The 13,794-nt window shown below is 37.5% G+C and overlaps 1 protein-coding gene across 2 annotated transcripts in view; it reads left to right on the forward strand.

The window, feature by feature from the left end:
- The window catches only part of RORB (RAR related orphan receptor B), a 140,872-nt gene extending 127,323 nt beyond the window's left edge, over positions 1–13,549 (forward strand). For both annotated transcript variants that reach the window (XM_032096401.1, XM_032096400.1), the window contains exons 9-10: positions 3,985–4,097; positions 4,578–13,549. In XM_032096401.1, coding sequence (XP_031952292.1) covers positions 3,985–4,097; positions 4,578–4,733 — 269 coding nt within the window. In that variant the 3' untranslated portion in view covers positions 4,734–13,549. The remainder of the gene's footprint in view (positions 1–3,984; positions 4,098–4,577) is intronic.
- The last annotated feature ends 245 nt before the right edge of the window (positions 13,550–13,794 follow it).

Raw genomic sequence — 13,794 nt, forward strand, 5'->3', positions numbered from 1 at the left:
CTGTTTAAGCTGTATCAAATAACGTTAAGCATGTATTAAGCAGTGGAAGAATACCTGAATTACCCAAGTATACCATCAGGAATTACATATACTGGAAGTAGATTCAAAGTGTAACAGACATGGATCGGGTTTGTGTGGACAAGGAGTGCAGGCTGGCCTTTCTCCAGACCACATGAAGAGAAGCATGTTACTCAACAGGTGCATGTTCCTCCTAGGTTTTTCAGGGAGCACAAAATTCACCACCCTGAGTAGGTTATATAGTCCATAACTATGATGCGCTTTTTCTTGGGAATGAGAACATAAGCAGTAAAAACTAGTATGCAGTCCTGTCTGAACTTAGTTCCAGGTGAGAGGTAGTGATTGGAAGTGCAACATGCTCTTTTTCATGTATTCATATATCATAACTCTGCACAGGCAAGCATGCATTTAAGTGAGTGATGCCTGGCTGACCCCAGAGGAGACTTCCATGATTAGGTTGACTGAGAAGGTGGAGCTAGTATACAAACTCACAGTTTAGTGTGGGATTTTTAAATATGCCTCAGAGAATGTAGACACACAGTTTCATCTAAGGGTAACCTCTTGAAAAGCCGTACAAAAAAATCCACTATGAATTATTTTTCCATCTTTTTATGCTGAAGACTTCTAGGTCACTTTACACTTTTGCACATCTGTGGTAGAGATTATGTTAGTCAGAATTAGACTGTCACAGATGGTGTCAATATTCATTCTCATCATTAATAACACCTATGGAAAGGACTCTACTACTTTTATTTTGACTTTGAGCAGTTCTTGCCATCATCTGCTCAGAGGTGAAATAGTTGAGCCAGTGACTCTTCATGGTGTTAGGCCAAATACTGCAACTACAACCCTCCAAACATCATCAGTTTCCACCTCAGAGGTGTCTCAACTGTGTACAGGGGTGAGAGCTGCCTCTGCACTACCCCCCAGATGTCCTGACTTTCTCTGGGACAGGGGATTTGGAATGTCCCAATGGGTCTCTGCGCATCATTCCTCCCTCAATCTGAAAAGACCAAAGATGGGAGGGTGGCAGAGGGTGCTAGCTCCTGGAAAAAATTAGATGGAATCAAAACACTGATTAATTTCTGCAGTTCTGCATATGTCCCTTTAGTTTGCAAGCAAGAGGATACATGCAGTGTCTCCTGTTCCATTAAAAAAAAATTTTTAAAAGGAACAAAAGGTTTTGGTGCACACAAGCTGCTTATTTCTGTAGTCTGTGAGCATGTGTAACTAGTCATAAGACACAACAAGAAAGAAATGATGGGCTGCAGCAGCATGTGCATGAGTGAAAGCAATCTTTCTTCCATAAAAAACCTCTACATTTGGATTGTGTAAATAACTCCTATTTCAGCTGAGCTGCTACGTTGAGACAGAGAAAATAGTTCAGAATGAACTGATATTGAAATGTGCCATTTATTTTCTTACAAAAACAATAACAGTAAACAATAGAGAAAGAAATATTTTCTTCCACACTTGATGTTCTGGTTCCTTCACAATAAAGAGTTTCATCATGGCAACGAATGTAAAAATTTAAAAATAAAGCACTGCTTCACAGAAGTGCCTGCACCAGTCCTTTCATCGATTAATACAAGCTTACAGAGATTCCACTAGGAAGTACTCATATTCCGGTTTCTTTTCTGCAGAAGTCACCACCTGAAAGGTGATTCATGCAGCCTTGCTCTGTTTAGGCAGCTTACACAAACCAGAGCAGTCCACTGGGAGTAGAGGCACCTAAGAATATCCATGAGTAACATCCATCAGTAGTTTTGCAAAGGTTGCAACGGCCGGTGTCACCTCCATTTTCCATCTAATTCAGAGGACAAATCCAGATTTTCCATTTAATGGTGGACATAACCCCACTGCTTGAAGGTGATTCTCTAACTTGATTTCTGCTTTCAAAAGCTGAAACGTTGTACAAATCCTGTAAAGGTTGCAGAGCCATCTCCGCCTGCAAACATGCAAAAGAGCCATGTGGCAAGACAGGAACATGGCTTCCCACATGTGCCAGTCTGTCTCCTGAAAGTCTGACTTACCATGGTTCTTCTTTCCATCTTCCTTTTTGCAGAAGCAGATCTTGTCTGTTTCTGGGATGTCTCTCATCTTCTTTCCTACACTATTCTCTAGCCTAGTGGACTGTACTCTTTGAAGATATACAAGTTCAAAACCCAAGAGGAAAAGTACAGTATTGAATCACTGCTTCTTATATCCTTTATAGGTAGTAACTGATCTATTGACTTTTCCCTGCACTTCTGTGTATATAGCTAGACTTACCTGTGAAATCCTAGCCAAATTTACAGACAGTGTTCAGGTGGTAGAAACCACACTTTGGGAGACAAACTCAGCATCCATTACAAAAGTTTTACCTAGCTCTTGTCATGAATTTAAGAACTCTTGTGTAATATACAGCATGCTTCATGACAGGTGAGTGATAAACCTGTCCTTCAACTGCCTCAGTCTATTTTTAAGCTTATTCTTGTGACAGAAAGGTAAACCTTTAGGGACTGGTCTCTAGGATGAAATCCTTCTAGCCCAAGTCTACCCCAATAGGCATTAATTTAACACTATTGAAAGACCAGGTTTTACAATAACATAAAGTTTGGCACCTAACCTGTGAAGTCTAAACATTACTGTGTGCTTGTTGTGTGGAAAGTGCATGTGTTCTCAGCTAATTCAGTTTCTACGGCCACTGATGGCACAGGATCCTTTGGCTTACCTTCTGGGAACACGATTCTCTAATATTTGCAAAATATATTTTCTTTTCCTGATCATCTGTTAAGTAGTTGAGGTTTGTTTGTGTCTCTTTCCACAGTACTTGACTCTTTTTTCATACACCCCTCCCCAGAGACAGTGAGATAAATGCCAGAATTCTGCTACTCCTGTGATGAAATGTTGTTCAGTTCCAGCCTGTGTAGCATGTGCTCACTGAAGCGGTTAACTTAAATAATTTCTATGCTTATTTTAGTGATGGGTGAAAAAAAAGTGAAAGGGTATTTTCCCGAACTTCTCAATTTGTACATGAAAATTCATGCCTGTGATAAAATAAATTTCCTTATTTCCCATATGAAAGCTCAAATCTATACCCAAGAATTGGTCTGAGGAGGAAATTGAAGGAGAAAATTGAAGGAGGGAAAAAACAGTTTGCAGCTTGGGAAAACAGAAGGTTCAATGGTGCTGCAAGCACACGTGGGTTTGGATTGTCTTGGGCTCTGCTACCTCTCTGTGTGTGTGTCTCCAGAGCTATGACTTGTGAGAATATAGATCTTAAGGACAACCTCCTGCACCTGGGGTTTGAGTCCAGTAGAAGCCATATAGGCTTTAAAACAGCTGTGTCTGTTGCTGTTATTCTTCCAGATAATCTTACATTTTGTGTTGTTTAAAAAGAGAACATTTTTAAATAATGATAAATTTGCACTTTGCAATTATTTTGAATTATTAAAGAAATTCTTTTGAAGAAAGCCATTTCTTTTTATTTAGAATACATTTTGTCTCAAAATGTTAGCCTAATAAATAATGAGATATATTTTGATGTTTAATTATATTCTTATTTTCAAAGAACTATTTTGCTCAGTAAGTTTATTTATGTATTAACACACAGATAACATGACATGTTTATCACGTAGCCAGTTTGAAATTAGAAGAACACTGATTGTACCAACAGAGAATAATAAAATGGTTGAGCCATGTTTCACTTCTATTTCCATCTTTATGCCTAACATCCTGTTTTAAACAAAGAGATGCAGGGCCAACACTGTGTTCCTGTATGTTTTGTATGTGTTAATGAAGTGCTCAGGTGATCCTTTAATGGGTTAAGACACTTTGCCTCTGAACCATGTCTTTAATTACCATGCAGTCTTTCCTCATGAGAAGTATGATTCCTGTGAATACTTGCCAGCACAGTACCCTGTGTGCACCATGAGCACGCCCCACATCTGTGCATTCTCTACCTTTTGTTTTCCTTTTTCTCAGATCGAGCCTGGTTAATAGAGCCAAGGAAGGTCCAGAAGCTTCAGGAGAAGATTTACTTTGCACTTCAACATGTTATCCAGAAGAACCACCTCGACGAGGAGACGTTGACAAAAGTAAGTTCTTAAAACTAAATGCCAAGCACTCCCTCAAGCATGACTGTTCTCTTCCTGCAGGAGTTTCCCTATGTATTGCCACATTAATGTAAGCTAAAAGTAACACACTATGTGCTTGCCGTGTGTAGAAAATAAGCTTGTTTGACTCTTGTCCCTGTTTCCTTTTACTCCATTTTTCGTTCAGTATACCCAATAATTTTAATTTATACCCTGTAAAGAATGAAACTGCCTTAAAAAAGTACTCATTAAGGCTGTTCTTTGTTAAATGCATTTTTGGCCCTTGGCTAAAACTTTGGGGGCAGCTGTCTTTTTAGGCTCTTATGGTAAGAACAATGTCTGGTCCTTTGGATGGGTTTTGATGAAGCTTAGAGTATAATTTTCAGTTACTCAGCAAGATACTAACATAGTTGGAAAGTGTAATTTATACAAAAATTTGCTTCCACCTATTTCCTTTTTTTTTTTTGTTTCAATGTCTTACAGTTAATAGCCAAGATACCAACAATTACTGCACTTTGCAACTTGCACGGAGAGAAACTGCAGGTATTTAAGCAGTCTCATCCAGACATAGTGAACACACTGTTTCCTCCATTATACAAGGAGCTTTTCAATCCAGACTCAACCACTGGCTGCAAGTGAAGGGGATAATAGAATTTTCACGTAGTCATGGAATGCATCACTAGTAAGACAAAAAGAAATGTTTTCATGAAGAAATTATTAAAAATGTCACTACTGCAACACTAGGAATGTCCTGCACTTAATAGAATTATTTTTCACCGCTACAGTTTGAAGAATGTAAATATGCAACTCTGAGTGGGGATGTCTTTTTTCTCTTTTGTTTACTTTTTTTTTTTCTCATTTTTGAACTGACAATGAACATACAGATATAGGACACTGGGTGTTACCTTTTTTTTTAATTTACTTTTATTGGGGTATGTTTTGGGAGACAACTGTTCCTAGAATTTTATTGTAGATATACATGATAATAGAGCAGTACTTTGCAGTATTACTCTTGCTGTTTATTGTTAAAATATAATTTAAGAAAATTCCACTTATTAGACTGCCTAGTTCTATGTTTTTAGATAGTTTAATGCACGTGGAAATTTGTAGCTGTCTCGGAAATTATGGTGCATATATGGAAGACACACACTCATATATATATACATACATATACATACATGTATGTATGTATGTATATATGTATGTATGTATTATATGCATACATGCTGTAACTTAAAATCACATGCCTACATTTAACGGATGCTCAACCCAGCTGTCATATATTTCTTACTCTCCAAGTAATGTAGTAGAATTACTTTAAGATTTGCTTGATTTGCAAAGCAGTCAAGATTTGCTTTGACGGAGTTAAATTGTCAGCTGTCAGTGTGTAATGACAGGATCACTTCTGAGATGCGTGTAATGTAGTGCATGTGTGCTGTGTGTAAATCAAAAATCAGGAATGTATCAGTGGTGCAAAAGCCTTGTCTGGATGGTTTTAGTGAAAAGAGGAATAGAATTGGGTTTGGGTTTTTTTTTTCTCACTGTTACAGGGATAGAACATATATAAAAGTGAATATAGTAGGACCTGATCTCAGTAAAATATCTGAAACATGGAGTAAAAATGCAGACAATCCCATATGTACATTTTTCTGATTCCACACATGATTTTGTTTTACATAGACACTGCCTTGAAAAGTAGCTTCAAGTCTTGGTTTGTTTTTGCTGAACTCATTAGAAAGATAGGCAGTAAACTCAGTGAAAACCATAGCAAGCCTAAAATGTATCTCTGAAGAGGAAGGAAAGGAGTGAAGGAGGAGGAAAGTCAAAAGTGAGTGAAGTCCATGGCTACAAAGGACAGTATAATTGTCACTGTTTCTGACAGTCATCATCTAGATGGGACTGCTGGTTTCCATTACGTACATACATCTGTGTATGTTTTAAACACATGCATATATGTATGTTTATCTGTATGTATATAACTGTATATATATATGCATATATAGGATTTATTTTAGATGCATTTCAGGAGTGGAGCAAAGGATTGGAGCTTTCTTTTCTTTTTGTCTGTCTCTGAATTGACTCTATGTGCATTTGTTTGCAAAACCAAAGGCAAACACAGAGGGGAGTGGAAGGCTGCCATGGACTTAATCTTATAGATTAGGTTTAATCAGCAGTCATTAATAATGTATTTGCATTCTGCTAGTATTACAAAACACAGACGTTTTAGCTATGAAAGAGGGATTCTGTTTCCACTACATCTCTCTTTACCACCACTTTTACCCATTGTGAACTTTTCCAGAGAAGTCTCCTCCTGGGATGCCAGCAGAGGGCATAGAGTGGAAATAAGAAGAAGCAGGCAGTAGAGAAGAAGGGAAGTGAAGGCAGGATCACAAGCAGATCCGTTTCTTTATTTCAAACCATGCAGAAGCCAGTGCAGTCTGAGGCAAGGCAAGGGGAGGCATGCTGGCAGGGAGGCCAAAGGACCTGCCTGTTTGCCGGGCTCATGGAGAGGCAGTGCCACAGGGAGCCCATAAGGACACAGGTGGGCCCTACGGTGGGTGAAGAAACTGGGTCTCTTGTGGATAACTTAATGCCTTGTGCAGCTCTGGTCTCAAGCTTCTCTTTTCTGCATGAGCAAATAATTCATGGGCTATTTCAAGTACTTTTTGGAGCTCTCCCTTGACTTCCATCAGTCAGTTTGCAAGTTTGCATACATATTTTGTGGTAGAATTGAGTCTAGAGAATATCACTATTTATTTGTTCTGTTTTAGCAATGCCAGAACCAGGTACAAGAGTAGTTACAAACTCTCAGCTAATAAATGTTTCTGTGTAGGTACATTACAACTTAGAAAAAAGAAAAAAATCTGCCCATCAAATTTAGTTGTGCCGAGAATTTTGTTGCAAATGTAACATACTCTTCAAAATTGCTTAATCCTATAGAACAGCGATTACTGAAGTACCTTTTTTTGCTCCAAATTCAGAGCACATTTCTCAAGTGATTACATTAAAATGTCTTCAATTAACATAATAAAGCATTGCTCTTGATGCTTCTTTATACCACTCTAAGACTGACATTTCTTTATAAGGTGATTTACCTATTTGCAGCCCTTCTTGCATGGCAAATCCAAGAAAAATATCTCAAATTTCAATATTTCTATATCAAAAAAACTTAATGTCTACATACTGTTTGTGCAGATTTATCGGGGAAAAAATGAGTCAAACTGAACTCTTGAAGTGCTCCGTTTTAATTGCAGGGGATTCATGTTTTCGTTGTCTTTCCCAACACGAGAATACACACATATTGTTTGAAATATTTTGTAAATCCATTTTCAGTATATCAAAAGCATATATTCAGCCAACTCATAGAAATACAGATGAAGTGATAAATACTACTGTTCATAGTGCTGCATAATAAAGAGGTTCATCATGTTTATAAATAGTCCTTTACAATTATGTGTTACATCTTGAAAATGTTGCTTCTTCTCAAATAAGCTAATCGCTCCTTGGGATTTTTGAAGTACTTCTCAGGCAAGATAGCTAAATGGAAATCACCAGTGAAAAACACACTAATCATTATCTGCAGGGCTTTTAATCCTTAAAGCACTGTTCTTATATCACTACAATATCATGACCTTTCCAATCAGTAGTGATTACCATCACATTTTAAAGATGTGGAAATGGAAGAAAAAAGGTTAAGTGACTTGTCAGAGACCACAAAGGTAGCAATAACCAGTTTAGAAATAAAAATTGATTCTTGCCTTTTGTCCTAAAACTTCTAATACTCTGGCATACAAGATCTTCATTGCCATTGATAGGCAATAACCTCTACCAAGAATTTCAAATATTGCCAAACAAATTTTTGTTACAATTCATACAAAATTTGAGCAAATAGCATTGTTGTTTATTTGGAAAATGAAAATTCATTTTCAAACATTATTTATTTATGGAGCTGTGCTGTGGTAACTGCAATTATATTTTATTTAATTTTCTGTCATTTGGAATTGGCCACACAGGTATAATACCTCTTTTGCCCTTCATTGACTGTGTGTAGAGCAACACATAATGATCACATGCTACAGGCTGAATTTTTGTGATTGGTTTCACCCACATAGTCATTTACACTCAAAATTTCAAATTCTTGATATTGGATTTCACATGTTCAAGTTATCCATAGACTTTAAAGGAAAAAATAGCATGAATTTTAGTAAATAATTTTGTAATTCACAGTATTAGTTCTTCATTTTAATTTGTTTTGGCTTTCAGTAGTTCACAGTAGAACCTGAAGCTTTTCAATTAGTCTCTAAAACTAGAATTTGTCACATCATCTTTCTGTAATAACTGAATAATAATATGTTTGTTGACTTTTTTAGTGACAAGCTTTTCAAATGAGACACTTTTTTTTTAATGATTGATTAACCTGGGACCTATAACAAAAGGATATTTAAAGCATATATTTAAAGCACATATTGAATCTACTACTTCTAGCATTGCTCTCTGATAATTCAACCATATTATGCTAAATTACCCTTGGCATTGAGGAAGCAGATGTACAGTGTTCATTATACTATCACAAAGACTTTATTTTGCTGTAAATATCACTCTTACCTGCTCTTTTTATAAAGACTTAATTCCAAGATTCATATTTCCTTCTAAAGGAAATTGCTAGAAAAGAAGCATAGTAGTAGAAGGCTCCTCAGTTGAGCAGACTTGTTTCCAAAAGCAGTATATGTTTATTGATTAGCTTGTAATAGGCAGCATTAAGGAATTGATTGTGGAAGTTGTCAGACACTTAGTTCTAACCGGAGTCACTAAAAATTGAGGCATTTCAGCACCACATGGAAGGTGCTCAACACATCACAAGATTGGAGGCCCTTGGCGTTAAGAGGTCCCCCTTGAGCTTTGTTGAGCAGAAGACAGATGTTATCCTCATAAGTGCTTTGTCTTCAGGCTTTGTGTTGTTCCTTTCAGCTCAGTTTCACAGGGGTCAGTTTGTTCTCCTGTTGCACCTTGGGCACCAAAGCTGTTTTGATACCTGTGCCAGGTTATGGTGCTGAGGTGGAGCAGCTACCAGAGCTGCCCATGAAGATGAGCTTTATTGTGTGATTTTCTTTGTTCAGTTCCACATTGGCAGCTTGCACGCGGGTGTGGTTCCCTTTGGGACAGTTTGCAAGGACTTCCGATGTAACAGCTTCTACACAAAGAGGATGCAAAGCTGCTCCTGTATGCTAGCCTCTCTGTGTCCCACCTCCAGGCTGTTCAAGCTTCTGTAAGATCACAGGAGTCTCACAAATGAGTCAGGCAGCTTAGTTACAGATGTGCAGCTGATGGCTCCTTTCCCTGTTGACTTTTTTACCCCTCTGAAGCTGTGCTTCAAAGGTCATTTTAAAGATATTCAGGCTTCCCCACTCCTCCTCCCTCCTGACTCTGCATTGATTGTGCTCTTTCCAAAATAGCTACGGTCCAGCCTGGAAGGTGGTTCCTGTTTTCAGTCATTGTCTTTTGGACATCCCAGGAATATAGCACATAAGATCAAACTGAAACATGGAAGATTTTTTTTTGTCCAGTTCATTATGTCTAAGGATGTATGAAATGGAACCTTGAGACAGAACAGCTTGCTTTTCCCTGGCCATAAAATAGTAGTGTATTTATACCTACCAGCCTGTCCCAGCACCTTCTGCCTCCTCTCTAGAAACTAAATCTCTGACATCCATTAGGAACAGTGTGTTGGAGGCCCCGTCCTCCTCTTTACTCTTTAAGTTTCACGCTTCGTAAATGACAATCACTGCTTGATGCAAATGTTGCACTCTATGCCACTCAGGGATGTTTCATTAATAAAAATAACTCTATAAATATAACAGTGATAATACAGAAGAGAATGTTAGAGGCTTTGAAGGGCATGGGTTGAGCTGCCCAAGTGAACATGACCCAGACAAGGCTTTCAAGCCAATGATTAGAAGTAACATTGGTATAAACTGAATTCACTGTCAGCATTTCCTCAGCTTGATCTGACTTTGCCTGTTGTTTCACAGTCAGTGGAGTCCAATTGACCCATCAGTTCATGATGTTAAGGTCCTTTTGGGAATGAAATGCAAGCGAGCTTTGTACAGATTACTGAATTTAGACAACTGACAAAGTTTGGAAGTACTCAGTTTATGTACCATTAATGTGAGCTTATATTCAGACTTGCTGCAGGCATGTAAGAGGAAAGGTTAAGACGTGGAATAAGCGATAGTATGTCAGCAGTGACAAGAGCACCAAGCTACGGCATGGAGAAGTGACTGTGAAGAGCAAGTAGACATGAGCAAGTGGCTAACAGCTACCGTTTTCTCTCAGGGATGCACAGAATTATAGCTAGCCCACGACTCTGTAGCAATACTTCTCCATGGCATGATAAGTCCCTTTCTCACATCAAGAAAACATTGCCCCATTTTATACTGTGCTAGTGAAAAGTACTCCCATTTCCAAGAGTTTTGAAGTGTGCTTATCCCTAGCTTTACACCACATATTTCCTATCATTACAAAAACACACACAGAAGGATAAATTGCGGTGGGTTATACTGCCAGTCATTAAGTTAATTCCATGTCTTCAACCAAGAGGTTCTCCTCAGCTCTGAATGTGATCATTGCTTCTATTGTCACAGTGAATATATGTATTTTTTAATTCCATTCTCTGAATTCCCTCCACCTAGAAGACTGATGGACAGCTTCAGGAGGTGGAGAAGCCAGCCTCTCTATGCATCAAGATTTTCACAATCATATTCTTTGCCAACCGTTCTGTTGCAATTTTTATTTTAATCTTACAGGTTGCTAGGAGCCATGTCCAAGTGACTGAAGGTCTTGTTAGCGTGATTAAAAAGTTCCGTTTTGTGGTCAGAGGACCTTGCCTCTCCTTCCTTTTCCTTTTACTCCTAGCTCCTAGTGAACGAGGCTTGGAGTGGTAAATGATTCATCTTCATTCTTTCTCAAATTTTATCTGTCCTTGTGGCCTGCAAGGGAGGCTCCATGCAGATGGTAGGAAGCAAGCTCCTTCCTCCTCTTCCTTCATGATCTCACTTAGCTGTGTTGTCCCTGCATGCATTGTCCCTGCATGTGTTGTCCCTGCATGACTGTGTGACAGTGAGCCCAACACCTCAGTAATTTACCATCCCAGAAGTTGTTTGCAGCTATAAAAGTCACTTGTGTATACAGTCTGCAGACAAAAGTCATTGTGAAAAGAAGAGGCCTAAAACTTCTACTGTGGTAGCTCATAGATCAGTAACTCTCTTAAAAGGGCAGGCTGAATGTCCAATGAGGTGGCGGCTGCGTCCGTGTCCTCCAAATGACTCTTGCATTGCATTTCTGTTGAGAGGATAAGGCAATGAACAAAATGCTCTGGGAAAGGAGAGGTATTCCTGGGTGTTACTGCAGGCAGTGAGGATAATACTGCTCACAGTGAGTTCAGTAACATGATGTACTACATTTGCATAATTTCATCATCCTCACAATTCAAGCACAGCACATAGGGAAAGTGAAAGAAAACATCATTTGATATAGCAGCAATAAGTAAATTATAAGTGTTTCTTTGTAACTGTACTTGCAGAAATTGTTTGCTTTGCACGTGGTCTTCTGTACAACAGCATAAAAGTTCCAATTAATGTAGATATCACAGTGATTTTGCATATTTTTTTGATTTGTTGGATATAGCTGCTAATTCATGAATGAAGATACTGCTGTTGAGAAAATTTTTTGTGCTACAAGAAAATGCTGAGGTCCTTGTTTATGACTATACATTGACAGCAGTAAAGTATGTTTATTATCAGACTCTGTCTGGAGAGAATTTAAAAAAATGGCTCCTAGTTTTCAATATTAGGAACACATTGGCCCCTTATTTGGGCAACAAGAATGCAACTGCATTGAAACACAAGCAGGAGCAGATGGTTAGCCACCAAGAAAAGGAAAGAACAGGCTTTACCTTGACGACTGTTTCAGATAAAACCAGCTTATTTTAAAAAAAAAAAAAAAAAAAGCACTTATACTTGTCTTGATTAGACACGCAGCTTAATAAGTCAAAGTAACTACATTAGGCTGTTGACTTTGGGGATTCAGATTCAGATGCACTACATTTGTGGTTTTTTTAATGTGTCACTTCAATGTCAGAATCAGGCAAAAAAGGTGTTTTGTTGTTAGTAAAAAAAGCTAATAATCATTTAACCCTACAGAGTGTGGACCACACATTCTCTTGCAGTATATGGGGATTTATTCGTGCACTTATTTTTAAAAAGCCACTGAGTAGCATAGCCAGTGAACTAGCCATGATAGTCTTTGCCTCTTGTGTGACCTCTAGTACACTATGGGGAGCGGCTCTGTGATTGTACTTGTGGCAACAAATAAAGCACAACTGAACTCTAGGCTGTTATCAACACTCAGCTAAATCAAATACATTGGGTATTTTGAGATTTACACAAATAGCTATGAGATAATTCCCATGTTAAACTAATTACTTCAGTTGTAATGAATGGATGATATAAATAATATAGGAAACATAATAGCAACAAAATCCCTTATTTTACAGCTGCATTCTCTGCCTCATTTGATTAACACTAAAGAAGTTACTTAAAAACTAAACAAACAAAACAAGAAGAAAGAAACCTGAGTATGTATTGTAGAAATGTAGAAGACAAATAAAATATTTTTTCATATGTAATTACTTTTAATATATGCTTGTGGAAGGTCCAATACTATGTATGCTGTCTCTGTAATTTTTGCTGTAAATAACTTGGGACAGTGAATACACTGATTTTTTCTATGTCTCTGTTTAAACATAAGACTTTGTAATGGTTTTTTTTTAAAGAGGAAAAACATCAAAGAGCAAATTATGTACTTGCTTCCTGTAAGGGTAATGTACTCTTCAGTTTTTATGGAAACTGATTGTAATAGATAAAGCCTTTTGACCAGCCGTTGATATTTAGTGTATGCTTCTGTTCGTAACTGGGAAAAAAAATGTGGGATTGTCAGTGGAACATGATCCCAACAAGTCTGTACAGTGAGTACTATAATAATTCCTGCAGACTGCATTTGACTAATATGATTTGAAGAAAAGTTGTTCAAGCAATTAATGCTTCCTTAAAGCATATGGCTTTTATGAATTCTTCTGACATGACTTATATTAATAGAAACATTTCTCTCTTTCCAATGAGCAAAATATTTTTGTATGCCTTTAATTTCTTCTTCAAATTTGAGGTCAGGTCACTCATTAGCTGTAATCTGAAGCCATAACTGATCTTCACCAAATGCACATTTTAGAGATCATAATGGGAAAAAGAAACTATGTCCAGTTTGTCAACAGCTGTAATGTAATACAGGCAGGAGCATAAATAATGAGCTAAGTATTTAGATGCTTTTCTGGCATCCAAATGTGACTTTAATGGCTAGTATTTTGTGATTACCAATTTATAAAAAAAAAAAAACATAATTAAGATAGATATTTAGATTTAAATGAAGCTTTCTAATATTTTTGAAATATCCCTGAAAATGCTTTTAGGATTATGAGAAGAAATGATTTTTCATATACTTCCCACTTTCAAATATCTAATGTTTTTATCCTATTTCCAGTTCATTTTGTTAGAGTGAAATGAGATGTTAAAACCCAGGATCCAAGCCCTGAGATATTTGGTGCTTGGCTGTAGTTATATTGTTGTAAATCAATTTAATTTGAATTTTA

This window comes from Corvus moneduloides, chromosome Z (genome assembly GCF_009650955.1).
Source record: "Corvus moneduloides isolate bCorMon1 chromosome Z, bCorMon1.pri, whole genome shotgun sequence".
NCBI lineage: Eukaryota > Metazoa > Chordata > Aves > Passeriformes > Corvidae > Corvus > Corvus moneduloides.